Source organism: Phytophthora sojae (assembly GCF_000149755.1).
Source record: "Phytophthora sojae unplaced genomic scaffold PHYSOscaffold_4, whole genome shotgun sequence".
In the NCBI taxonomy this organism is placed as follows: Eukaryota; Oomycota; class Peronosporomycetes; order Peronosporales; family Peronosporaceae; genus Phytophthora; species Phytophthora sojae.
The window spans coordinates 4,361,565-4,388,069 of record NW_009258118.1 but is presented as its reverse complement, the minus strand read 5'-3'; the positions used below and the strand labels follow the sequence as shown (position 1 = coordinate 4,388,069).

The 26,505-nt window shown below is 51.9% G+C and overlaps 8 protein-coding genes across 8 annotated transcripts; 2 read left to right on the top strand and 6 right to left on the bottom strand.

Annotated features, from left to right (window-relative positions):
- Positions 1-691: 691 nt before the first annotated feature.
- Positions 692-1,192, bottom strand: Avh1b67 (Avr1b-1 avirulence-like protein; the record flags this gene model as incomplete). The annotated part of the gene is made up of 1 exon (XM_009528721.1): positions 692-1,192. One exon carries the CDS (start codon positions 1,190-1,192, stop codon positions 692-694), a length of 501 nt encoding a protein of 166 aa, XP_009527016.1.
- A 1,879-nt stretch (positions 1,193-3,071) lies between these two features.
- On the bottom strand, positions 3,072-4,099 carry PHYSODRAFT_331861 (hypothetical protein; the record flags this gene model as incomplete). Its single annotated transcript, XM_009528720.1, has 2 exons — positions 3,072-3,218; positions 3,305-4,099. The coding sequence occupies 2 exons, from the start codon at positions 4,097-4,099 to the stop codon at positions 3,072-3,074; spliced, it is 942 nt and encodes a 313-aa protein (XP_009527015.1).
- Positions 4,100-7,062: 2,963 nt separating this feature from the next.
- PHYSODRAFT_331860 (hypothetical protein) lies at positions 7,063-8,445 on the bottom strand (the record flags this gene model as incomplete). Its single annotated transcript, XM_009528719.1, has 3 exons — positions 7,063-7,437; positions 7,495-8,145; positions 8,209-8,445. The coding sequence occupies 3 exons, from the start codon at positions 8,443-8,445 to the stop codon at positions 7,063-7,065; spliced, it is 1,263 nt and encodes a 420-aa protein (XP_009527014.1).
- Positions 8,446-10,070: 1,625 nt separating this feature from the next.
- Positions 10,071-10,283, bottom strand: PHYSODRAFT_455636 (hypothetical protein; the record flags this gene model as incomplete). The annotated part of the gene is made up of 1 exon (XM_009528718.1): positions 10,071-10,283. A coding segment is annotated over one exon (213 nt), but the record flags the coding sequence as incomplete, so codon positions are not given.
- A 3,359-nt stretch (positions 10,284-13,642) lies between these two features.
- PHYSODRAFT_499978 (hypothetical protein) lies at positions 13,643-14,167 on the top strand (the record flags this gene model as incomplete). The annotated part of the gene is made up of 1 exon (XM_009528717.1): positions 13,643-14,167. The coding sequence occupies one exon, from the start codon at positions 13,643-13,645 to the stop codon at positions 14,165-14,167; it is 525 nt and encodes a 174-aa protein (XP_009527012.1).
- A 1,591-nt stretch (positions 14,168-15,758) lies between these two features.
- Positions 15,759-16,838, top strand: PHYSODRAFT_286006 (hypothetical protein). Its single transcript, XM_009528716.1, has one exon. It carries the CDS (start codon positions 15,853-15,855, stop codon positions 16,756-16,758), a length of 906 nt encoding a protein of 301 aa, XP_009527011.1. The 5' UTR covers positions 15,759-15,852; the 3' UTR covers positions 16,759-16,838.
- Positions 16,839-20,008: 3,170 nt separating this feature from the next.
- On the bottom strand, positions 20,009-21,090 carry PHYSODRAFT_286005 (hypothetical protein). The gene has a single exon (XM_009528715.1). The coding sequence runs from the start codon at positions 20,992-20,994 to the stop codon at positions 20,089-20,091; it is 906 nt and encodes a 301-aa protein (XP_009527010.1). The 5' UTR covers positions 20,995-21,090; the 3' UTR covers positions 20,009-20,088.
- Positions 21,091-22,679: 1,589 nt separating this feature from the next.
- Positions 22,680-23,204, bottom strand: PHYSODRAFT_501575 (hypothetical protein; the record flags this gene model as incomplete). Its single annotated transcript, XM_009528714.1, has 1 exon — positions 22,680-23,204. One exon carries the CDS (start codon positions 23,202-23,204, stop codon positions 22,680-22,682), a length of 525 nt encoding a protein of 174 aa, XP_009527009.1.
- Positions 23,205-26,505: the final 3,301 nt, after the last annotated feature.

Here is a 26,505-nt window from a genome sequence, read left to right as displayed (position 1 = left end):
ATTCTCTTCATCCCTTAATGACGTAGTATCTTCCCATTTAGTTCCAACTAAAACATTTCGCTGAATATGCATCAATCTTCATTGCTAGTGGACAGAGAACTCGTGGCGAATAGTAATAGCACAAGCTAATGGTATAGCTAATGGCATAAAAGGCCAAACTATCATACAGTATGTATGAAGTATTTTTTCAGTTCCTCCATTTTTGTAAGGGGTGAGAATTGGCAAAATTAAATGTGATCTGTCAGCAAGATCAACTAAAAGCAATTATTTTAAAAGTTCGCCTGAGTCTTTACCGTAACCTTTTCGCCTCGATATGCTTCACGCCCTTGCTGCCAAGCTTTACAATACTGCCTGATTTGGTTGAATAAATTATAGGATCTAAAAGGTCTCGCTACGTGCCAGCAAAAGAGGATATTGGCTTCTTGGCACGAACAAGGTCCGAAACGAGCAAGATGCGTGTTCTAGATTCCGAACGGTCTGTCGATCTTTTTGGTCGTGGCTAATCTAATGCGAGAATATCGTTGTAGTACACCCTACTAACAAGTCATTTAGCATATCAGCCCAACTCACCAATAAGAGTTCAATTTCCACTTTGAAGACAGTATGAACACACTAAACTCGAGTCTGAACATTTAAAAGAAACCTTCTTGATCTGCTTACCACTACACACGTTTTTCTAGCATCTAGGAGATTACAAAATCTCGCCAGTCTGCTTGAAGTGGGCGTACTTTTTGGCGATTTCGTCGAAGTTTTTGCCCGTGAAGCCGTGGGCCTCCAGTTGGGCGATGATCGAGTTGACCTCCATACCGTCCTTCTGCCACGAAGGAAATCGCTCACGTCGGAAGCTGAGCCTGTTCGCCACTTTCCCCCAGAACTCCATACTAGCGGCTTTTTTCGCCGCGTCTGCTATTCCCTGGGGGTCTTTAGCCTTGAACAAGTTCCCCACCCCCGTGAGGTCGAGGTTGAAACCACCGCCTCGTTCTTCTACTTCTTCATTAGCGTCGTCTTCTTTACCCTTGTTGGTCGACTTGAATCGCAGGCGCCGCTTCTCCTCAACTCCCTCCTTGTCGACGACGGAGAAAGCCTCAGTTAGCGACGTAGCCCGGGAGACTGCCGCCTGGTCTGCGGGGAGCGCGTGGGATGAGGCGACGAGGCAGGCCGCAACTACCAGGACCGTGACGTAGAACCTCATGCTTGCAGGCCGGCCGCCACGTCGGGAACGCACTTGGGTAGGGGGGGGGCAGATTGAGAAATGAACGACAGTGGCTGGTTTAGGCCATCGGATCACTCTGCAAAGCAGCAAAATCGAGACTCAGCAAACAGAGAAGGCTCCTGCTTCCATCTGTTTGTGCATTGGATTTGAACGACAGCGCGCTGTCTACTACTACATGTATACATGTACTTGGGCTTTGATCGCGTTATCTGTTTGGTTGCGGAATGCGAGGGTTGGCAGCAGCACGAGGGACGTCCAAGTATCTCTCATGCGAAAACGTTGACTTGGTAATACCAAGTTGGTACACGTATTGGCGGACAAGGACAAGTTTGAGCAAGCTGTTGTAGCACATCAATAAGTCGTACGAGTCGATAATAATGCTTGGCCGACTTTGTAACATGAGTTATCGATCTACTGTAGCCCCGGTGCAATTACTGGTATGCTGTACATGTTTTGTGAATTCGCTATGGGCTCTTCTTCTTCTTCTTGGCACTGAGGAAGAAATCCCACCCAAAACTTTGGCAGCTAAAATCTTGTTTCCTATTAATGAGCTAAGAACTACCGGTAGCTGGGATATATGGCAATAAACTAAGGTTCCAAAAGTGTAGAAATCCAAAACGTTGGGCAACATCAGTACGATGCCATATAACTAACGAGTACTGATAGCACAAGTACTTCTTCAATTACTCTAACGGATCACCAAGGACTTCGACTTAAAAGTCGAAGTCCTTGGGCTTTAAAAAATACTTTACTGAAGTCTAAACACTACTTCGAAGTAGTCTCATCATTTTTTCTTACCGATCACTAAGATGCAGCAGTACATGTCCAGCCATCGAGATAGTCACACACGCTAATTATGAGAAAGAAGACCGGTTTCTCAATTGAAAGTAACGACAAAAACCTAAGTTTTCCCTCTCGATAGGAATGTGAAGTGCTGCAGCTTTCAGTAGAATGTCACAACAGCAACAAGTTGTAATTTCTGTTGGATGACACGTGAGTCAGATCCCGATTTCTACGAAGTCCAAAGGGCGATGCTGACAACCTGGGTTATCTAAAGTATGCAGATGTATTATACAGTAGAGTATGACCCACACAGAGCGGTTCACGTCGTGCTGATTTTGACTTCTGTGTAATGTGGCTCGCTAAAACATTTCGTAAAATCACCTTGCGATCTTTTGAAAGTGGCATAGAAGGCAGCACAATGATGTGCAACGCAGGTTGCATTGCTCTTATCAACTTCGCAACGCCCTGTAAATGAATTAAAGGCAACCCTAGCAGTTTATCTATTCTCTAGCTTCTGTTTTGGTCCCACCAGGCCTACATGATTCCTTCCTGTCGAAAATTGGGGCGAGCTTTCCGCTCAGAATTCCTCTATTTGGAATGCATCAACTCATATTTCATCCAAACGCACTGTGTCTCGCTAAATTATAGCTGGAGATTACGATTACTTGATCAGCGGAATGCAATTAGCGGAATGCAACTATTGGGCGTAGACGTTGACGTAGGAGTACTGCAGTGCCAACTACCCCGCCTCTGTTTAGCTTTCACGTCAAAATACTGCTGTTACCGATTGCTCCGCCACTCCCAAGGATACTTTGCAGCAAAGTGGAAGTACAAGGTGCGAGAGAAGGCAAACACCAGAGTAACTGATGGCTCTTCACTCTGTGTAAGGAGAGATTAAGTGAGCTCATCACTTCATATGACGTTGCTGGTAATAAGGTCTGAAAAGCTTCATACATATCACTTCAAACAGCCCAAAACTTTGAAATTATCATGAATATCAATAAAAATAAAATTCGAGCTAGTTCATTTTTTTCAGTTGAAATCATTGGACGCAAAAAAAATAGATCGGCTCGAGTTAGTCGCGACCGTGAGGAGCATCGTAGTCAATGAAAGGCCCCTCAGCGACAGGTGCATCCGGTCGGTGGTTCACAATAGCAATCTTCAGGTGGTCCCAATTCACCGTGCGCTTCATGGCAGGGATTTGGTACAGGTCCCGCAGGTACTGGCGTCAAAGCAACACAAAATGCAACACACGCATTAGTACAAACTCCCGCCACAATCCAAAGCATCGCCACCGCAGCAACTTACACCGACAACGTTGGGAAATTGCGTGAGGTTCTGCTCGTTGGTCTTCTTCTGGGAAACGTCGAAGCGGATCAGCGTGTTGAAAAGGCGGATGTCGGCCTCCGTCACGCTGTTGCCGACGACATACCGCTGCTTGGACAGAAGTTCCTCCAGTTTGGCGATGCCCACGAAGCCTTTCTCCAGCTCCACCAGGGCGGTCTCCGAGTCTTTGGAGAAGAGTGACTTGATGAGGCTCATGCTGATCTCCGCCAGCAATCCGTTCTCGACAGCGTCGATCTCCCCACGCTGCTCCTCCGGGTAAAGCTGGAAGTTGGACGGCACCAAATCACGGAAGCCAGAGTCGAGTGTGCGGAGGATACCCGCCGACTCCTCCGACACGATGGTCTGCGTCTTCTTGTCCCACAGCACAGGCACCGAGAACTTGCGTGGTGTCGGGTCCACCTTCTCGTACAGCTCCCGGACGAACGTGGTGTTGTTCACAGTGTCTGGGATGCACCCGGCGGTGGGGTACTCCTTGCCGTTGAACCCGACGACGGTCGGGGTCTTCTCGGGGTCAACGAACACCCAGCCCAAGTGCGTGTCGCTCTCGTCGTCCGGCCTGCTCTTCTGGTACACTGGGTGAGCTACCGAGAGACTGATGACATCCTCGAGGCCCTTGAGGTTGCGAGCGGCCAGCGCTCGACAGGCGAATGGGCACGAGTACGTCACGTAGAGGTGGTAGCGGCCCTTCTCGGCGGGGAATTCGGCGTCGGCATTCGGCTCGATGGTGGAGTTGTACGGAGCTGGTTGGGTAGCCATCGCTGATGTCGAAGGAGTGGGGAGGGGGCTTGCGGTAAGTTGGTAAATGAGAGAACTGCTCGAGTGCCTCGGTTAAAATCACAGGCAAAAGTGTTGACGAATCCCTATGATCGTAGAAGGGATTTGAAACCCCGCGTTACAGCCTCAGATTCATTGACTTGATTCGCTCTGTGTACTTTGGCCGGTGTCCAATGCCACAAAGTGTGGCGGATGACACAGTGGGCTTAGATATATAGGCTATCTCAGATGACTACCCCTTCAGTAACCTGCTCTGACTCAGTACAACATGCATCTACATGTATAAGAAGAAAAAAGAGTGGAAAAAAATCTAATTCTTACTTTAATAACGTAGGTTGCGCAATTTACATACTCCCGTAGTTCCATTTGCTCCTGAGCGTTGGCAATGATTCATTCCCCTAAGAGTTTTAAGTAGCGCAAACAGTTTCAGTTGATTCGAAGTAGTGCTGTAGTTCAAAGCTACGTAATGGCAAGAATTCAATTGTACTCGACTATTTATTCAGAAGTATGCATTGTTGTGTACATGGACAATCCCTCAATACAAAGTACTCGAATTACTAGTTTTACATGTCTGTAAACCTTGTGAGGTATTGAGATATTTGGTTTTCTCGCTGTAGTTCACATACATGTAACTACTTCGAAGTAATCCAGAGCAACTCCACTCCACGCTCCCCCAAAATGGTGGAGCATCTGCAACAAAGCCTCGAGTTTTTCGGTGCAGATAATCATCGTGAGTTCCTGGGCAGCAAAAAAGAAGTGAGTAGTGAATCGGTCAAGGGTAAACCACTACAGTAGGACTGTTAGGACTCGGTATTGACCCCCTTGTCCAATACGGTATACCTCATCATCATCATCGACAACTTCTGAGTGTTCGAAACCCTAAAGCATGTTTAATAGTCAGGCATCGTCAAACTACAGTCACACCTCTATAAATGACACCCAGTTCGCTCGGTCTAATACGCTGTTTCAGTTAAAGAATTGATCAGATAAAGAAATGGCTACACTTCTAATGGCTACATTTTCATATGTTAGGTGCACAGTACAAGGGCTTTCTTTACCTGGTACCCCTCCAGCATTTTCGTACTCTTGTTTTGTTTCGTCTTCACACAGACAGAACTTAACCAATAACGGTAGGCGCGGTATTGTCTGTTCCTACTCCTTCTTCTCATTGGTATTAGCAGAATCGCATCCCCTCAGGTTGTACGTGAGTTTCAATACAGTGAGGTTATGGGAATATTTGTTTTCCCGATATGCCACCATGCCTGCAGTTTTTTCTTTTGCTTGGTATCTACTGTACAGCCCCTAGTTGTCTCGGCATCATAATATTTTAGTTTTTCGTAATATATATATGTACGCTGCGCTGATTGTAAAATACTGTGGCTAGCTTATTTATCAGTATTTACAAGCTTGCAGTTACTGCAAACTCTTTGTTCCAACTTAGCATCCCAAATAAAATTTCTCTCTTCGTTCGATTTGTTGTGGCGGGAGTAGTGGTAGCAATGGCATACGTGGGAGGAGGCAGGCAAGTGATTGAGAAAAATATATGAGTTTGGATCTATTACTACGGCGTCCATTTAGAGGGTTGTGGCGCCAACAATGGCGACCATTTAGAGAATAAAGAGGTTTTTGATCACTTATAGAACACCTATAGTGAAATCCATATAATCCCGTTTGCAGTCGAGGAATCCTAACCAGTCAGTTAGAGGGGTTCATTTAGGGAGGTGTCACTGTAGGAAGGATGAACATAAATTGGGCGCACTTCCTAAATTAAGGCTCTGCCAGCGTCCTGTATTAACAGGATGGCTACATACCAATTGCGGCTTCCGTTATGAACTATACCTGGCCATGAACCAATTGCTCTTGGTTTTAGACAGCTTTGTTGTGACTTTCGCACGATCCTTCAGATATGTCTTTCACGCATACGCACGTGTCTACCAAACGTAGTGTAGGGAGCTGTCTTCACTATGCTGAAACCCGGTGGGATTCTATCTATGACTCCTGCGAGTTTTTGACACTCAAGCGCAACTATTAAAATCGGTTGCGCTGCAAAAAGAAAGGGTTTGCTCGCTTTCGATCAGTTTGAGGTGGATAGTTTGTCTGTGGTCACGGATCTCGCGCGGCCAGCCAAGTTATGATTTGAGTAACTGCAGTACAAACATGTCACTGTATCCGAGCAGTACCCGCAATAAGCTAGTGACAACGCTCCAGAACCGCCCTGATGCTTAAGTGGGGTGAAGACTGAGTATAAGGCGTCATTGTTTTCGAGTGAACTTTAATTTAAGAGATGCGAGACAGTTTGGCTTGGTTCTCGTAGTTCGTGATGCTAAACAGGAATCTATTGACGGGGTCCTGGGCATTACGTTGTCCGCCCAGGACACAGTATACGCCATGGCGTCTCGTAAAGAATCTGCTCTTATCACTCATGGCGCGTTTGCCGAGTCATTTAACAGGCATGAAGACCGATATACCAGGCAGTACGGCGATTCGGTGGTAGGGAAAATTTGGGCCCAGCATCGTAGCTTGAAGGAAGAGTATCAAGTCGATAGAAGGTTTGGAAACAATGTCGACCGCCTATCTAAGCTCAAAACAACCGAGACATGGGGAGATCTCGATCCTGAAACGCATGAAGAGCGAGCATTGGGGTCAACTCACCGATTTCTCGCCAGAAGACGAGCTACATGCTTCGCAGTACTTGAAGCTAGTGAAAGTAGCGCACAGCGCAGTCGTTGATTAGGCTTCATCCGCTTCATTAAGTATCGAGTAGAGATGCATCCTATATTAAGGGTCCTTCATTAAGGTAATATAGGCACTAGGACGGATATCCTAGTTTGAAGCAGTACTATTAATAATAGTACTTCTAATAATTTACAAACAACGGCAATCCTTGCATTACCTCACAATACGACCATGTATCAACGCCTTTTGTTAGTGGAAGTCTCCTGTTCCTAGTAGGTGGATCCAAAATCGCCCGAGCGGATGTTCATGAACTTCACCGTCGCGTCGGGGCTCTCTGCAAACACGCTCTCAGGGTCACCACCGTCACTCAGGCAGCTACCACGCATAACTCCAGGCGTCTTCGGGTTGGCCCCAGTCGAGTAACTGTCCAGCCACGTCATGTTCGACCCGTAGTCGACCCAGATGCTCATAGCCAAAGTCATGCCGCCCACCATTTGCTTGCCGAGCTGGGCTAAGCCGCCCATAACGTACGGGTGGTCGCCGAAATACGCATTGGACGTGTTGCACATGTCGTCCGAGATTAAATTCGTGCCGTTCAGCGCGGGCCACGTCGCTTTCGGGTTGCGCACCACACGGTCGTCCTGCTTTTACAACCGGCGGATCTCGATCAACTCGCCTCTGCCGCTGTTGTCGGCCGTCACAAACTGCGTAACGACAATAAAGGGGCGAGTCGTGTCGATCTCGTACTTCTTGCCACGGCCGTAGAACTTCTTGTTGCCCATGCGGAACGGATTGAAGTCGCAGCCATGCTTATCGCACCAGCCCGTGTAGCGCGTCTCGTCGGTGGCTCCGCAGTCCTCGTCGTCGATGCATCGTTGCTGGCCATCGGTCGAGCACGGGTGCGTCGTGTAGGCTGTAGCCATGCTGTTAGCCTCCCAGATGTCCATCTCAGTGCAGCAGGAGCCGTACGTGCTCTTCAGGTTGGCCTCGCCATTGATGAATTTCACGTCTTTCTGGCACTGGGCGTCGCAGTAGCCCGTGCCGTACGCAGCTCCAGCGGTGTTGGTCGGGAAGCGGGAGGTGCCGCCGTCTGCGTCCATCTTGGAGAAGTAGAGAGCGCCGTTGGAGCCGCAGGGCAACGAGGACATGTCGACGTCGAACGTGAACTCCTGGTTCAGCAGCTTGAACTGCTTGTACTTCTTCCCCGACGCGTCCAGCATGTAGACGCGGGTGCCCACGCCGCCAGTCGTCTCCAGCTTCATGTTGAGTGTGTCGCCGGAGGTTGTGATGTTGTGCTTGCCAGCGTAGTCGGCGCCTTCCAGTCCGCAGATTTTCGCGCACTCTTTCGGGGTCTAGCACGTCGTCGAGTTCCACTCGTTGTCGGCGTAGCAGCTTTCGTTGGAACTAACAGCGACCATGTCCCGCCAGTTGGCATCGATCACCACGGACGATTTCTCGGTGATGCACTTGACAACCTTCGAGTCCGCCTGATCCACTTGAGCCAGGACATCGGTGATCTTCGTGCAGACCTGCGATGGCAGGGACGGGTGCTTCTCCGGGACGTTGCTGCCTGGTTGTTGGGCCACGGAAGGAGGTCCAATCGAGGAGACAGTGACAACTGCGAGTCCGACGGTGGCGCTTGAAAGCTTCATGAGTTCTGGAGTGGGGAGTCTTGGAATGAAGCACGCAAAACGGAAAGTGAGTGGTGCTGTACCAAGTGGCTGCAAGTGCTGCATGTCCCTCCAAATCGTTGCTTGGGCTCGGATCAGTAAAGTACATGAAGCTTCGTCTCAACAATACGGCTCTAGCGCCCGAAAGCTGTTCAATAAAACCAGCAGATTTTCTTCGCTGATGCAAGATGGTGTAAATTGTGCGCCACCGCTTTGGTATCACTGCACAGGACACAAATTCTGCCGGTGCTTTGAGATTGGGGGCAACCGATCCCGCTATTATACAGTACTGTATTGGGCAAGTGTAAGATGCAGGCCAGCAAAGTGGTGCGGTCAGCTTTGATTGCGAGCAGGTAATTGAAGATGACCAATTTATTGGTGCTGTTCGATGCGTTCACTACATAGTACTGTACGGATATGTGTTGTACTCACCTTGGCACGTGTACTCTAGAAGACGTCCGTTGCAACCAGCATCCGCTGTAAAAACGTGCTGGACGTGTAATATCGTAGAGGAGAAATTAGTGTGTATGAGAAGAGGTTGAGCATCATTCTCGTCGTCATAGATCCTCAGTTTCCATTACGACTATCGTGGGTGACCGGCCTTATCCGTCCATTGTGCCTACTGACGATACTGCTGCTTGTCGGTAGAGCATCGGATACAGCGAATTGTCAAGGATTATTTTTTCTACTGCAAATACAGTACTGCATTGTCCGGCAGGATATTCAAAGCCATTTCATATTGCCCATGCAGGTGTTCGTCTATCCATGGTGATGATGTTGCGATTTTATAGACATTCCAAGATCTCCCAGCTTCGCTTTCCTCCGGAGTGGATCCAACTTGGATCATCTAAGACCTGGTCGGCGGAGATGTCGCTGGGCGATATCTCGGCCGACAGTCGCTGACTACAAGAGGATACTGAAAAACTTTTACTCGCTGCGACGCGTAGATAAAACACAGAGCACTGTCGACGCAGTTGAAAGGACTCGGTTGGAGTTATTCGTCGTGCATGCACGCGCAAGTACTCCGTTCGGCACTTGAAGTAGATCAGGCGTGTTGTCTGCGAGTTGAGTACACTAAAATGTAGGCTTCTTTATTTTTGCTTTTATTCGCGCCGAAGAACGACCGAGGCTTCCACATCTTTGACACGGACAGCCTGTACCATCGTCTAATTTGGCTAGACTGAACATGCCATTCCTAACGTTACTGTACAGTAGTTCTAGGATTTCGCGATAGCTAATATTTAATAAGCGGTAACTGAAGGGGGTAATCTCTGGTGGTATACTGCCTGCCTGGAAAACAAATCGTCTTCCCACTATTCAGTGACGGCTTGTGACTCGAGTTGCGCTTGGCAAATATAAAAAAAGCATTCGGTTAAATCGCCGATACTGTGCGAGCTTCACCAACAGCTGAGGATTTCTGGTGCGAAACCCATCTGTATACATGCACTTGAACTATTAGTCACCAGCCTCGACGGGTTTCTCACCATTTTGGAGACACACAACACCGAGCAGCTCCATTTGCGAACATGTACATCCTGCGTCCTAGTAAATTAACCAAAATTTGTGGCCGGAGCTAAACTCTCAAGTAAATATGCGGAGACTAGAACGCCACGAAATGGTTTGTTCCCCTTTGTGAAGAACACTGGATCATCTTTCACTAACTCCACCAGGCGATAAAACACGTCACGATCAAGTCGAAAATGGTCGTGGAACTCAGTGTCATTCATGTAATCATGGTCGCGCAACAGCTTCAGCCAGCGATCATTCCTCCGTCGGTATTGCGCCGGGTAATCCACATAACGCGTCGATTGAACGCGCTCGAGTTCCAGCTGCCAGTAGTCATCTACACCTTTGCCCGGCCATAGTTGGCCTAATTTGCAAGCAAAGTTGTCATGAATATTGGAGGTACCAGAGAGTACATTACATTCCCTAAAGTATGACTTTCGTTTCATTCAAAGTTGTCTAATTCCCACCAACGACTGTTGACGTAATGCACATTTCCCCTCGCAAACTCAAGACCTTTGGCGTACTCTGATAGAGTGCGAACTTCGCACTGCGAAGTGACGCCAGCACAGAGGCAAGATGGCGAAGGCGAAGGCGTGTGTGCGTGCGTGCAGCTTCTTGAGTGTCCGATCCGCGTCTGCATGCACTTCATCAAGCGGCAGCTGTACGCGCGCGATCTCTCAAGGAGGGGAACATGGGGGCGCGTTGAGACCGCCCCTCACTGAGCAGGGGGTGAGACGTGCTTTGCGGCTACATGTGGTGCATGTACCTCTCGATGGGAATTAGACAACTTTGAATGAAACGAAAGTCATACTTTAGGGAATGTAATGTACTCTCTGGTACCTCCAATATTCATGACAACTTTGCTTGCAAATTAGGCCAACTATGGCCGGGCAAAGGTGTAGCTCGTCCTCCAACGAATCAGCGTCGCTGAGGAGGTCGCGAACCGTTGCAGCAGCGCTCCGTTGCTCTGTGATGCGACGCAGGTCTCGCAGCTCCTTGCCGCGCGCCGACAACCGCGGCATCCAAGTCCAAGCCCGCGAAGGCGTATGTATGGTGCAGCAAGCTGTGAGCTGCAAACTGACAAAAGAAATCGTCTTTGTTGCTGCAAACTTTGATTTGGGGTACTCAATTGACCCAACGTTGATTGGTCAAATATATTCATGCAGAAGGCTCTACAAAATAAAAATCCTTCTTGTTGCTGCGAAATTGACTACCACTAACGTGTAGCAGTGTAGCAGTTTATTTTTTGGCATAAGCGATGAATTATGATAGGAGTTTGTATTCGTTGGCTTAATTCTGAGCGGAGTGAACTGCGAAACTATGTTCAAAGCGTGTCATAAAGTTTTTCTAACGAGGTGTAGTAAGCACCGAGTCGATTTCTAGTGGCGCAAAGTGGCATCTGTTGCTGAGAAGGCTGCGCTGAGAAGGCTATTAGCGAGTACCAGTCACGTGCACGAAGCAGCTAGTGTACGTGATGACCATCGTCAAAGTGCAACGAGCGACGCGCAGCAACTGTAGCCAAGGCTCTGAGTGCCAGGATGCTTCCAAGGACCAACAGAGCTTCAAGGAGAGACGACCCAGCAGCAAGGACTACAAGGAACAGGATCGAGGACGGACGACGCAAGAAGGGTACGTAAGTACTGGTAAAGATATCCGAAGCGGCGGCGAAAGATAGCGAGCAGCAGTCAAGACGGCGGCGGCGACGGGGTGAACAAGCGGAGGAAGAGTCGAAGAGAACATGACATCGAGGATAGCACACAAGGGGCGTGGAAGAACGAAGGGGTGAGGGAGGCAACGCTGGAAACTCGCCGACGTGCCACCTCACCCAAGGCAACGACCAAGACCGACGATTGGCCAAGATGTGTTGGTCAGAAGCCGTTGGCCGGCACCCATGGCGCCCACGCCACCAAGTGATGGCAGTAAAAGTGTAGTCAGTATCGAAATAGCGCTGTAGGGTACAGATCAACCCATACAGTAGAGCCAAGCAGAGTGTAACGTCAATACACGAAGCAGTTGGCCGTAGCAAGTCGACTAAGGTCAAAGTGCAGTCGAAGTGAAGAGCCCGGTCCGAGGTGACGAGCAGCGTGCACACAGAGTCACAGTGCACACGTGCGTCCATCGACGACCAGTACCCCGCGGACACATCCGCCGGAAGGGAGAACCGCGAGTTGTGCGCGCACGTGGGCACAGCTCACATAGGGACAGCTCCAGTCAGCTATCGCCTACCTGGGCCCGATAAGAAGCGGAGGGGTCGAGGATCACGTGCGAGCACCTGGGATTGGCGACGTACAAGGCGTTGTGCGTGTTGGATATCGCGTGGAGCGGTGTATATTTGTATAGGTGACGAACTGGCGTTGCTAGCCGCCGAGGACCCCGGCGCTGCAGAGCCGCGGACTCGGACAAGGTGCGGACGGTAGCTGCAGAAGGGCAGATCGCTTACTGTGTATTGTAGTCACATCATAACGTGTTGTACAGACCACATGGTTGAGTGGTGCCATGCGCGAGCTGCAAAAGACACCAGCGCTCCATCGTGAAATTACTGAAGTATACTGTAGTTCGTCGCTTTGCCTTAAACCCCTTTGTCGTTTTCGATGATTGGCATGGAAGATCGCCATTAAGATCGACGCTGGGTTCCATACCACGCGCTATCCTAACCAACAAAAACTAGCGATTGCAGACTTGAGGCTTTATTGGCATCACTACCGAATCGTGGGGGTCCGGCTATCAGCAAGGATCGAAGCAGGCTGAGCATCTGCGCATGTGACTGCATGTATTTAAAATATGGTGACTTTGGGTTACTCGTAATGAGCCTACGAGAAAAGCGAAAATTAAAAAGAATCGTTTGAAAAAAAATATTAACTGAGACACCCTAATAGAAGTGAGATGTCCGCCACGGGGTTTCATTCCCTTGAGCATGGCCAACATTGCTCGGATGTTGGTGTTCACGCGCCGAGGTTGTTTGGTAGCATCATGCAGTACTGGAGCATCTTCACAATTCGCGTTGGGCTAATTTACGGCGCACACCAGCAAACTACATGTAAAAGCAAGCTGCTCGCTGCAACACCAGCCGGAATCACGGACAGCCAGAGAGTATTTGCGATTATTGCCACTGTACTGTTAATTTATCCACTTCGCTACGCTCCAACCGCGCTCACTAGAACCTCCACGTTCCTTTTCGCGAGATGTAGTGTCCAGCTAATGCAATGCCACGACTGAGCAACATCCTGTACAACCTGGAGTTTTCATCTGCAATAGGAAACGAATAGCAGGGCGCATACCTTCTAGTGCTCCATGATCTCGTGGTGGCACTGTGCATGATCTTTGAGCGGCAGGCTGCCACTCAAAACGATCACAAAGAAAAAAATGGCAGGTCTCAGCAATCATACCTGTATGAAACAGCTTTCGTTCGCAACACGCGGTTTTGTCATTGATCGACATGACAACTTTTTCCTGACTCAGAGAGCATGTCTTCACATCCCAGGAATCCGTACAAACGTACTGGTAATGGTGCACCGACAGAACAATTTGCACCCAACAGTAACACGCCCTACGTGTAGCATTCCACCAGCACATCGGTCAGTCACTTTTTGCCAGTCCTGCCAAAGGGTGAACTGCATTTGATCTCACTTCGGATTTTATCGTCCAGCCAGCGCCAGCAACTCTTACGCTTACCATGGCCCCCTCACTTGTGTCAACCTGCATCGTCGCTGGTGTTCTGTCTAGCGCGGCTCTGTTGGCGCCAACCGCGGACGCGCACCAGATCGTCTTGCAGCCTGAGCCCCAGTGGACTACGAACGACAAGGAAACCAAGTACAACCCGCTGGCCTTCCTTGAGAACCAAGGGTTCGCGACCCAGCAAGACTTTCGGGAGTGGCGCACCAAGAACGGCTACAAGACCCTGCGCGACTTCATGGACCATGGCAAGTACACGGTGACCAAGGGCGCCGACTTCTCTTGCGGTTGGACCGACCCCAAGGGCACCCCGCAGCCCATTCCGGACGGAGACGCCATGCGCTCCACGGGCTACACCCACGATGGTCCGTGCGAGGTCTGGATCGACAACACGCGCGTGCTGCAGGGCGACAACTGCCACGAGAAGATCGCCGACAAGGGCTACACGATCGACTACTCGGCTTGTAAGGGCACGTGCACGCTCCGTTGGTACTGGCGCAGGTGTACAAGGCTTGCATCCCGCTGACGTCGGGATCGGACTCCACGCAGCAGCAGCAGCAACAGCAACAGCGCCTGCGGGTGTAAAGGGGCTGAGATTCTCAGTATGAGTGGTCATATTCGTGTATCAAGATGTCAGCAAATGCGTGTTTCTTGCTGTTCGTTTGCACCATAGCGCACCGGATTACAATCGCCATCAAAATGAGGCAGTGTCTGACTCATTCGGAGCTTGATTCCACTATCGCAGCATTCATTCACCGAGAGCTTACGCTAGTACATGTAACTTTGATCTCGAAACACTGGCAAGAGATTGAAGTTCGAGTTAACACGGTGAGTATCATGGGCTCCACTAGGTCGCTCATCATGGAATCGGAAATGCCACCAGTGTTAGTACTTGGAAAGACTTAGCCAAGATGCCAAGATGCACCGGTTTGCTAATACAAGTTCAATGACAGCATACACTGCCATTCAAGATCGTATAAAGAGCAGCGCACGGCGGACAGCCTGGCGCGTTGAAGACCCGCCGCGCAGACCGAGGGATGGCTTCGCCGGCACAGGTTGATGCAGAGCGTGGGACGCCGAGCCCGTCTCGGAGTAATCGCTCCGTAAGCGACGTCGCTTGCAGTAGTAAGTCGGCGGCGCATCCACGCTTTGCGGTGTGTCTCCGGGAGAGGAGAAGCCCCCTCGCTTGAAGCCGCGGACACTTCAACCAGCGTTAGCAGCAGCAGCATCACTGGCGAAGCGGAGGGAGGGCCCATCCAGGCTTTTGGCCGCAGCCGGAGCCATTGTCGTAAGTGCTCGTCGTAGCGTCGAGTGGGTACGCCGAGCGATATAATACAGCAGGCTTACCGCCGGCGCAGTGCCATCATCGATGGGGATTCCCGGCGGTTGCTTTGCGGGCCGAGAAAAATCCCGCCACCCGAGGCTCGGGCGCTGCGACGGCCTCTTTGCCCACGCACAGATGGCGATCGAGCGCGCGCGCACGGCGGCCGAGTGCCTCGGGGCGCTTCCGCGTGAGAGAGCGTGACAGAGACTGCAGCGTGGCGCGCGGCCATCGGCACATCGGCCATCGGCGGTGCCTTCGTAGGGCCGGCTGAGACTGTATTGGGCGGAAGTCGGTGCGGCACGGGCGGCGATTGGCGCAAAGTGCGCGTTAAGTCGGCAGAATGCCATTCTGCCGACTTAAAATGGAATGGTAGGCTTCTCAACGTTCAGAATGCCATTCTGAGAATGGTGGTCGCGCGCGATTGCGCCGGGGGTGAATCCTCGGCCGGTCGGACAAGCAATCCCGTCCAGAATGAATAGTATTATTGGACGCAGGTCATTGCGATAGGAAGTTCCTTCAGCCTGAAATAATACACCAAGATAAGAAAGTAATTTACCACAGCAATATCAGCTCACACAGACAGATCCGAAAACAAGCATCGACTTTCGCGGGGCGACATGTGGCCCTTGACCGTTTACGCATCGACCCAGGAGCAGAGCCGGGCCATATTACGCACCGCGGGCGGTCTCCTTTGCGCTGGACGGACGCGATTGCGCCGCCGCCGATTGATTCCCTCTCACTGCCCGCCCCGCAGCTCTCCATCCATCACTACCGAATTGGCCACCAGGAAGGCAGGCAAGTAAGGCAGGCAGGCAGCAACCTAGCTAGCCTCTAGTCTATTTCGACGACACCGAACGAGACAGCAGCAACGAACGACACCAACCACGATGCTCACGGCCCACCACCAACTGTACCAGCAGCACCGCCACTCGAGGTCGAGCTCGTCCGCTGGCGCGACGCCCGCCCGCAAGCGCGCGGCGCCCTCCCCGCTGCAGCCGCTGGCCGCGCTGCTGGAGCAGCTCTCGCTACGCGTGGCCGCCGTGCGCCGCTCCAAGCGCGACGTGCGCTACGAGCTCGTGGTGGAGCACGCCGCCTCGCAGACCCGCTGGCGCAAGGCGCGCTCCTTCGACGAGTACAAGGCCTTCCAGGCGCGGCTGCTGGCGGCGCTGCGCCTCGGCCACTTCTGCCAGGCCGAGTGCCCGTGGCTCTACACGTTCGTCAAGAGCTACTTCCCGGGCTCCGCGACGCTCTTCGGGCTGGGCGGCCACAGCGACTGCGCCGTCGAGAAGCGGCGCGACGCGCTGGAGCACGTGCTGACGTCGCTGCAGAGGTTCGTGGTGAACCGCCAGAACGCGGCGGCGTGCTCTGTCGTGGCCGGCAGCGTGACGCAGTTGGTGGCGGACTTCGTGCTGGGCGACGTGAGTGACAAGCGCCACCCGCTGAACGGACTGTGCGGGTGTGGCAGCAGCAGCGGCAGCCTCGGCAGCCTGCGCGACAGCGTGTGCTCGTCCATGTCGGTGACGTCGGACGAGGGCGACGAGCTGGCGGACGAGGCGGCGGACGCTGGCGTGTGCACGCTGTGCAACTCGAGTCTGGACGGCGAGGCGTTCGGTGCCTCGTCGTCGCCATCCGAGACGGACAGCTTCCACAGCTCGTCAAGCCGCCGCAGCAGTGTGATGAGCTACGCGACGACGCTGTCGTGTGGCCACCAGTTCCACGACGAGTGCATCGTGTCCAAGCTGAACGAGGAGATGCGGTGCCCCACGTGCCACGCGGAGGTCGACTCGTTCTGAGCGAGCTTACCGACTTATTTATTCATGTACAGCGCATGCTGAGGCTACCTCAACGATAATATGAAGTAATGACATCGTCTACTTGAACGGCATCCAGTCACTGGACCAGTGGTGTTTTTGATTAACTTTATTGCATAAGAGGTTTCGTCTGCGGTGAGTTTTTACTAGATAGCGCTGTTCGACTTTGTGTCGTTAGCAGGCAGAGTCGGCGTTGACATGATCGGTTGAGGCAACCTGGGTTGAAGTGAAGCAGTGAGCTCCCGTGCCTCCGTTGGCGGAAAACGAGATGCTTGCAGCCACCGTTGCACATATCTCCTTATACCACGTACGGTAGTGTACATGTATGCACCATCTTCTTCGGCGATGCAAGTATTCTTTTTCTCAAAAGTGCCAAGCGCGTCTAGGACGTCTCGACGAAACTTTCGTTGTCACCAGGAGTTAGCGACCTAACGCGCGCTCGCTCACATGGCCCAACTTGCATCTTTTTTAAATGCGGCGTGTTGCACCAACAACCACAGAGGTTTGTTTCGTTTTTCATCTACACTGTACCTAGGAAACATAAAAATCGAGTAATTTTGTGGTGAATACAAAAGCAGTCGTTGTCGCCATTCTACCTTCATTTCGTTCACCGAGAGGACCATACTCAGCACATTAGTGTGGCATTGAAGCTGAAGACTATAAATGATCCGACGTGCTATCTTGTTGCTATCTACCTGGATTTTGTTTGCCGAGAAGATCGTGCTCAGCGTACACAACTGGTTAAATCATTATTGAAACTGAACACGGTAAAGGGAAACTACTTATAAATACTCCCCAATATTTGACTGCTGACCGAAATGCCACCTAACCTTCGAGGAAACCTGATAAACCTGCACCAAGCATTAGACACCTTTTGCCCACGTAATTTACGCGTTTTCGAGCACACGTTTCCGCACAAAATTCGGGAAAGTCATTCGGTAAAATTCCAGAACGACATACTGTTTATCATGGTATACCTTTGATATATAATGTTTTATGGAAACCGTATATAAAGTAATTTACCGAGTTACTATAGTAATTTTACGAGTTGTACAAGAAGACGGCATGCGCATCAACCGCACGACGCCGCTGTGCTTGTATCGAGGTGAAGCCGAACGAGGAGTATTATATCCACTTGTCCTTGATCATAGAAGATGAAAATTGACGTGTTGCAGCCGTCGTTAAAGGCAAGATCTTCCCGGGTCAGTTGGGCTAAACATATTTTTTCTACCGCCACACAGTTATTATATAGTTCCACATCTGACCGCAAGGCGGTCAAAAACTCGTTGTAGGCCTCATAACCAACAGCTTGGCTCTGAACAGGCTTCTGGGCATCCCATTTAATCGCATCCCTCAACGCACTTGGTGCAGAACGTGATCTTGTGCTGGATGGGCTGTTCGTCAAGCGCGATAAAGCTGATCCGCTTGTGAATCTTAGTACACACGCATGACGTACATGCTGCAGAATAGTGTACTCTGCAAACATGTTCGAGCTTTTGACAATACACCAACGATATGTATATATTGCAAACGCGTCCGTTGTTTGCTGCTCTAAGTAGTGTAAGTCTACGTTAACACTAAAAGCCCTTCAAGCAAACTGCATGCGGTACCGGTTGTCTAATCGATCTTTCAAGTACGCCGTAAGGCGTAGCTAGATAAATATTTTTCAAGGAGAGCAGATTTGGTCCTCGTGCCAGTCAGCTTTTACATTTCCGAGCGGCTGCATGATGAACGGATGAAAATCGTCTGTCTCTACGAACACGCTAAGCTTAGCTGAAATCAATCACAAACAAGGCGGAAACGCTAGTGTTTGCTATAAGGCGGTGCTTGTGTATAGACGATGGGGTTCAAGACCCTCACCTTCTTAGAACGCGTGACGAAAGACCCATTTCGGGTAGATGGAGCTGGTCCTGGACCCAGTGTCAACGCTGGAGCATCCACGAGAGTTTGTTCATCTGCCCGATGTACACGTAGTTCGAGGCTCCCCGGTGTCAATACTGAAGGTTTTTACTTTTATGTGTTTGAGGTTTTGCGGGACAACGCTGGGAGCACTCAGGACGAGAGCAGCACCAACCCGACTTCCTCTCGTCACCTCGGACGACTCCAGCTATAGTGTAAACCCTTTATTCTAGCGCCAGGGGCCATCAACTAGAGCTGTAAAGTCCGTGTGGTACTTAGCTGGCCTCGATTCCCTGTCGAAGATTGATATTCGTACCTAATTGAATATACGTGGGCAAAAAGTGTCGTTGGCAATTTTACAATTTACGAAACTCAGGGAGGCAGCAGAATCCGTAAAATACGTGAGCAAAAGGTGTCTATTAAGAAAACTGGCCGTCTTCTGCTTGTTACTTTAGTTTAAGCAATCGCCGATTTTTTTAAAATGAAAACTATCAAACAAAACGTCCCGCTTTAAGTCGGCATACGTTCTTAATGCTTGGTGCAGGTTTATCAGGTTTCCTCGAAGGTTAGGTGGCATTTCGGTCAGCAGTCAAATATTGGGGAGTATTTATAAGTAGTTTCCCTTTACCGTGTTCAGTTTCAATAATGATTTAACCAGTTGTGTACGCTGAGCACGATCTTCTCGGCAAACAAAATCCAGGTAGATAGCAACAAGATAGCACGTCGGATCATTTATAGTCTTCAGCTTCAATGCCACACTAATGTGCTGAGTATGGTCCTCTCGGTGAACGAAATGAAGGTAGAATGGCGACAACGACTGCTTTTGTATTCACCACAAAATTACTCGATTTTTATGTTTCCTAGGTACAGTGTAGATGAAAAACGAAACAAACCTCTGTGGTTGTTGGTGCAACACGCCGCATTTAAAAAAGATGCAAGTTGGGCCATGTGAGCGAGCGCGCGTTAGGTCGCTAACTCCTGGTGACAACGAAAGTTTCGTCGAGACGTCCTAGACGCGCTTGGCACTTTTGAGAAAAAGAATACTTGCATCGCCGAAGAAGATGGTGCATACATGTACACTACCGTACGTGGTATAAGGAGATATGTGCAACGGTGGCTGCAAGCATCTCGTTTTCCGCCAACGGAGGCACGGGAGCTCACTGCTTCACTTCAACCCAGGTTGCCTCAACCGATCATGTCAACGCCGACTCTGCCTGCTAACGACACAAAGTCGAACAGCGCTATCTAGTAAAAACTCACCGCAGACGAAACCTCTTATGCAATAAAGTTAATCAAAAACACCACTGGTCCAGTGACTGGATGCCGTTCAAGTAGACGATGTCATTACTTCATATTATCGTTGAGGTAGCCTCAGCATGCGCTGTACATGAATAAATAAGTCGGTAAGCTCGCTCAGAACGAGTCGACCTCCGCGTGGCACGTGGGGCACCGCATCTCCTCGTTCAGCTTGGACACGATGCACTCGTCGTGGAACTGGTGGCCACACGACAGCGTCGTCGCGTAGCTCATCACACTGCTGCGGCGGCTTGACGAGCTGTGGAAGCTGTCCGTCTCGGATGGCGACGACGAGGCACCGAACGCCTCGCCGTCCAGACTCGAGTTGCACAGCGTGCACACGCCAGCGTCCGCCGCCTCGTCCGCCAGCTCGTCGCCCTCGTCCGACGTCACCGACATGGACGAGCACACGCTGTCGCGCAGGCTGCCGAGGCTGCCGCTGCTGCTGCCACACCCGCACAGTCCGTTCAGCGGGTGGCGCTTGTCACTCACGTCGCCCAGCACGAAGTCCGCCACCAACTGCGTCACGCTGCCGGCCACGACAGAGCACGCCGCCGCGTTCTGGCGGTTCACCACGAACCTCTGCAGCGACGTCAGCACGTGCTCCAGCGCGTCGCGCCGCTTCTCGACGGCGCAGTCGCTGTGGCCGCCCAGCCCGAAGAGCGTCGCGGAGCCCGGGAAGTAGCTCTTGACGAACGTGTAGAGCCACGGGCACTCGGCCTGGCAGAAGTGGCCGAGGCGCAGCGCCGCCAGCAGCCGCGCCTGGAAGGCCTTGTACTCGTCGAAGGAGCGCGCCTTGCGCCAGCGGGTCTGCGAGGCGGCGTGCTCCACCACGAGCTCGTAGCGCACGTCGCGCTTGGAGCGGCGCACGGCGGCCACGCGTAGCGAGAGCTGCTCCAGCAGCGCGGCCAGCGGCTGCAGCGGGGAGGGCGCCGCGCGCTTGCGGGCGGGCGTCGCGCCAGCGGACGAGCTCGACCTCGAGTGGCGGTGCTGCTGGTACAGTTGGTGGTGGGCCGTGAGCATCGTGGTTGGTGTCGTTCGTTGCTGCTGTCTCGTTCGGTGTCGTCGAAATAGACTAGAGGCTAGCTAGGTTGCTGCCTGCCTGCCTTACTTGCCTGCCTTCCTGGTGGCCAATTCGGTAGTGATGGATGGAGAGCTGCGGGGCGGGCAGTGAGAGGGAATCAATCGGCGGCGGCGCAATCGCGTCCGTCCAGCGCAAAGGAGACCGCCCGCGGTGCGTAATATGGCCCGGCTCTGCTCCTGGGTCGATGCGTAAACGGTCAAGGGCCACATGTCGCCCCGCGAAAGTCGATGCTTGTTTTCGGATCTGTCTGTGTGAGCTGATATTGCTGTGGTAAATTACTTTCTTATCTTGGTGTATTATTTCAGGCTGAAGGAACTTCCTATCGCAATGACCTGCGTCCAATAATACTATTCATTCTGGACGGGATTGCTTGTCCGACCGGCCGAGGATTCACCCCCGGCGCAATCGCGCGCGACCACCATTCTCAGAATGGCATTCTGAACGTTGAGAAGCCTACCATTCCATTTTAAGTCGGCAGAATGGCATTCTGCCGACTTAACGCGCACTTTGCGCCAATCGCCGCCCGTGCCGCACCGACTTCCGCCCAATACAGTCTCAGCCGGCCCTACGAAGGCACCGCCGATGGCCGATGTGCCGATGGCCGCGCGCCACGCTGCAGTCTCTGTCACGCTCTCTCACGCGGAAGCGCCCCGAGGCACTCGGCCGCCGTGCGCGCGCGCTCGATCGCCATCTGTGCGTGGGCAAAGAGGCCGTCGCAGCGCCCGAGCCTCGGGTGGCGGGATTTTTCTCGGCCCGCAAAGCAACCGCCGGGAATCCCCATCGATGATGGCACTGCGCCGGCGGTAAGCCTGCTGTATTATATCGCTCGGCGTACCCACTCGACGCTACGACGAGCACTTACGACAATGGCTCCGGCTGCGGCCAAAAGCCTGGATGGGCCCTCCCTCCGCTTCGCCAGTGATGCTGCTGCTGCTAACGCTGGTTGAAGTGTCCGCGGCTTCAAGCGAGGGGGCTTCTCCTCTCCCGGAGACACACCGCAAAGCGTGGATGCGCCGCCGACTTACTACTGCAAGCGACGTCGCTTACGGAGCGATTACTCCGAGACGGGCTCGGCGTCCCACGCTCTGCATCAACCTGTGCCGGCGAAGCCATCCCTCGGTCTGCGCGGCGGGTCTTCAACGCGCCAGGCTGTCCGCCGTGCGCTGCTCTTTATACGATCTTGAATGGCAGTGTATGCTGTCATTGAACTTGTATTAGCAAACCGGTGCATCTTGGCATCTTGGCTAAGTCTTTCCAAGTACTAACACTGGTGGCATTTCCGATTCCATGATGAGCGACCTAGTGGAGCCCATGATACTCACCGTGTTAACTCGAACTTCAATCTCTTGCCAGTGTTTCGAGATCAAAGTTACATGTACTAGCGTAAGCTCTCGGTGAATGAATGCTGCGATAGTGGAATCAAGCTCCGAATGAGTCAGACACTGCCTCATTTTGATGGCGATTGTAATCCGGTGCGCTATGGTGCAAACGAACAGCAAGAAACACGCATTTGCTGACATCTTGATACACGAATATGACCACTCATACTGAGAATCTCAGCCCCTTTACACCCGCAGGCGCTGTTGCTGTTGCTGCTGCTGCTGCGTGGAGTCCGATCCCGACGTCAGCGGGATGCAAGCCTTGTACACCTGCGCCAGTACCAACGGAGCGTGCACGTGCCCTTACAAGCCGAGTAGTCGATCGTGTAGCCCTTGTCGGCGATCTTCTCGTGGCAGTTGTCGCCCTGCAGCACGCGCGTGTTGTCGATCCAGACCTCGCACGGACCATCGTGGGTGTAGCCCGTGGAGCGCATGGCGTCTCCGTCCGGAATGGGCTGCGGGGTGCCCTTGGGGTCGGTCCAACCGCAAGAGAAGTCGGCGCCCTTGGTCACCGTGTACTTGCCATGGTCCATGAAGTCGCGCAGGGTCTTGTAGCCGTTCTTGGTGCGCCACTCCCGAAAGTCTTGCTGGGTCGCGAACCCTTGGTTCTCAAGGAAGGCCAGCGGGTTGTACTTGGTTTCCTTGTCGTTCGTAGTCCACTGGGGCTCAGGCTGCAAGACGATCTGGTGCGCGTCCGCGGTTGGCGCCAACAGAGCCGCGCTAGACAGAACACCAGCGACGATGCAGGTTGACACAAGTGAGGGGGCCATGGTAAGCGTAAGAGTTGCTGGCGCTGGCTGGACGATAAAATCCGAAGTGAGATCAAATGCAGTTCACCCTTTGGCAGGACTGGCAAAAAGTGACTGACCGATGTGCTGGTGGAATGCTACACGTAGGGCGTGTTACTGTTGGGTGCAAATTGTTCTGTCGGTGCACCATTACCAGTACGTTTGTACGGATTCCTGGGATGTGAAGACATGCTCTCTGAGTCAGGAAAAAGTTGTCATGTCGATCAATGACAAAACCGCGTGTTGCGAACGAAAGCTGTTTCATACAGGTATGATTGCTGAGACCTGCCATTTTTTTCTTTGTGATCGTTTTGAGTGGCAGCCTGCCGCTCAAAGATCATGCACAGTGCCACCACGAGATCATGGAGCACTAGAAGGTATGCGCCCTGCTATTCGTTTCCTATTGCAGATGAAAACTCCAGGTTGTACAGGATGTTGCTCAGTCGTGGCATTGCATTAGCTGGACACTACATCTCGCGAAAAGGAACGTGGAGGTTCTAGTGAGCGCGGTTGGAGCGTAGCGAAGTGGATAAATTAACAGTACAGTGGCAATAATCGCAAATACTCTCTGGCTGTCCGTGATTCCGGCTGGTGTTGCAGCGAGCAGCTTGCTTTTACATGTAGTTTGCTGGTGTGCGCCGTAAATTAGCCCAACGCGAATTGTGAAGATGCTCCAGTACTGCATGATGCTACCAAACAACCTCGGCGCGTGAACACCAACATCCGAGCAATGTTGGCCATGCTCAAGGGAATGAAACCCCGTGGCGGACATCTCACTTCTATTAGGGTGTCTCAGTTAATATTTTTTTTCAAACGATTCTTTTTAATTTTCGCTTTTCTCGTAGGCTCATTACGAGTAACCCAAAGTCACCATATTTTAAATACATGCAGTCACATGCGCAGATGCTCAGCCTGCTTCGATCCTTGCTGATAGCCGGACCCCCACGATTCGGTAGTGATGCCAATAAAGCCTCAAGTCTGCAATCGCTAGTTTTTGTTGGTTAGGATAGCGCGTGGTATGGAACCCAGCGTCGATCTTAATGGCGATCTTCCATGCCAATCATCGAAAACGACAAAGGGGTTTAAGGCAAAGCGACGAACTACAGTATACTTCAGTAATTTCACGATGGAGCGCTGGTGTCTTTTGCAGCTCGCGCATGGCACCACTCAACCATGTGGTCTGTACAACACGTTATGATGTGACTACAATACACAGTAAGCGATCTGCCCTTCTGCAGCTACCGTCCGCACCTTGTCCGAGTCCGCGGCTCTGCAGCGCCGGGGTCCTCGGCGGCTAGCAACGCCAGTTCGTCACCTATACAAATATACACCGCTCCACGCGATATCCAACACGCACAACGCCTTGTACGTCGCCAATCCCAGGTGCTCGCACGTGATCCTCGACCCCTCCGCTTCTTATCGGGCCCAGGTAGGCGATAGCTGACTGGAGCTGTCCCTATGTGAGCTGTGCCCACGTGCGCGCACAACTCGCGGTTCTCCCTTCCGGCGGATGTGTCCGCGGGGTACTGGTCGTCGATGGACGCACGTGTGCACTGTGACTCTGTGTGCACGCTGCTCGTCACCTCGGACCGGGCTCTTCACTTCGACTGCACTTTGACCTTAGTCGACTTGCTACGGCCAACTGCTTCGTGTATTGACGTTACACTCTGCTTGGCTCTACTGTATGGGTTGATCTGTACCCTACAGCGCTATTTCGATACTGACTACACTTTTACTGCCATCACTTGGTGGCGTGGGCGCCATGGGTGCCGGCCAACGGCTTCTGACCAACACATCTTGGCCAATCGTCGGTCTTGGTCGTTGCCTTGGGTGAGGTGGCACGTCGGCGAGTTTCCAGCGTTGCCTCCCTCACCCCTTCGTTCTTCCACGCCCCTTGTGTGCTATCCTCGATGTCATGTTCTCTTCGACTCTTCCTCCGCTTGTTCACCCCGTCGCCGCCGCCGTCTTGACTGCTGCTCGCTATCTTTCGCCGCCGCTTCGGATATCTTTACCAGTACTTACGTACCCTTCTTGCGTCGTCCGTCCTCGATCCTGTTCCTTGTAGTCCTTGCTGCTGGGTCGTCTCTCCTTGAAGCTCTGTTGGTCCTTGGAAGCATCCTGGCACTCAGAGCCTTGGCTACAGTTGCTGCGCGTCGCTCGTTGCACTTTGACGATGGTCATCACGTACACTAGCTGCTTCGTGCACGTGACTGGTACTCGCTAATAGCCTTCTCAGCGCAGCCTTCTCAGCAACAGATGCCACTTTGCGCCACTAGAAATCGACTCGGTGCTTACTACACCTCGTTAGAAAAACTTTATGACACGCTTTGAACATAGTTTCGCAGTTCACTCCGCTCAGAATTAAGCCAACGAATACAAACTCCTATCATAATTCATCGCTTATGCCAAAAAATAAACTGCTACACTGCTACACGTTAGTGGTAGTCAATTTCGCAGCAACAAGAAGGATTTTTATTTTGTAGAGCCTTCTGCATGAATATATTTGACCAATCAACGTTGGGTCAATTGAGTACCCCAAATCAAAGTTTGCAGCAACAAAGACGATTTCTTTTGTCAGTTTGCAGCTCACAGCTTGCTGCACCATACATACGCCTTCGCGGGCTTGGACTTGGATGCCGCGGTTGTCGGCGCGCGGCAAGGAGCTGCGAGACCTGCGTCGCATCACAGAGCAACGGAGCGCTGCTGCAACGGTTCGCGACCTCCTCAGCGACGCTGATTCGTTGGAGGACGAGCTACACCTTTGCCCGGCCATAGTTGGCCTAATTTGCAAGCAAAGTTGTCATGAATATTGGAGGTACCAGAGAGTACATTACATTCCCTAAAGTATGACTTTCGTTTCATTCAAAGTTGTCTAATTCCCATCGAGAGGTACATGCACCACATGTAGCCGCAAAGCACGTCTCACCCCCTGCTCAGTGAGGGGCGGTCTCAACGCGCCCCCATGTTCCCCTCCTTGAGAGATCGCGCGCGTACAGCTGCCGCTTGATGAAGTGCATGCAGACGCGGATCGGACACTCAAGAAGCTGCACGCACGCACACACGCCTTCGCCTTCGCCATCTTGCCTCTGTGCTGGCGTCACTTCGCAGTGCGAAGTTCGCACTCTATCAGAGTACGCCAAAGGTCTTGAGTTTGCGAGGGGAAATGTGCATTACGTCAACAGTCGTTGGTGGGAATTAGACAACTTTGAATGAAACGAAAGTCATACTTTAGGGAATGTAATGTACTCTCTGGTACCTCCAATATTCATGACAACTTTGCTTG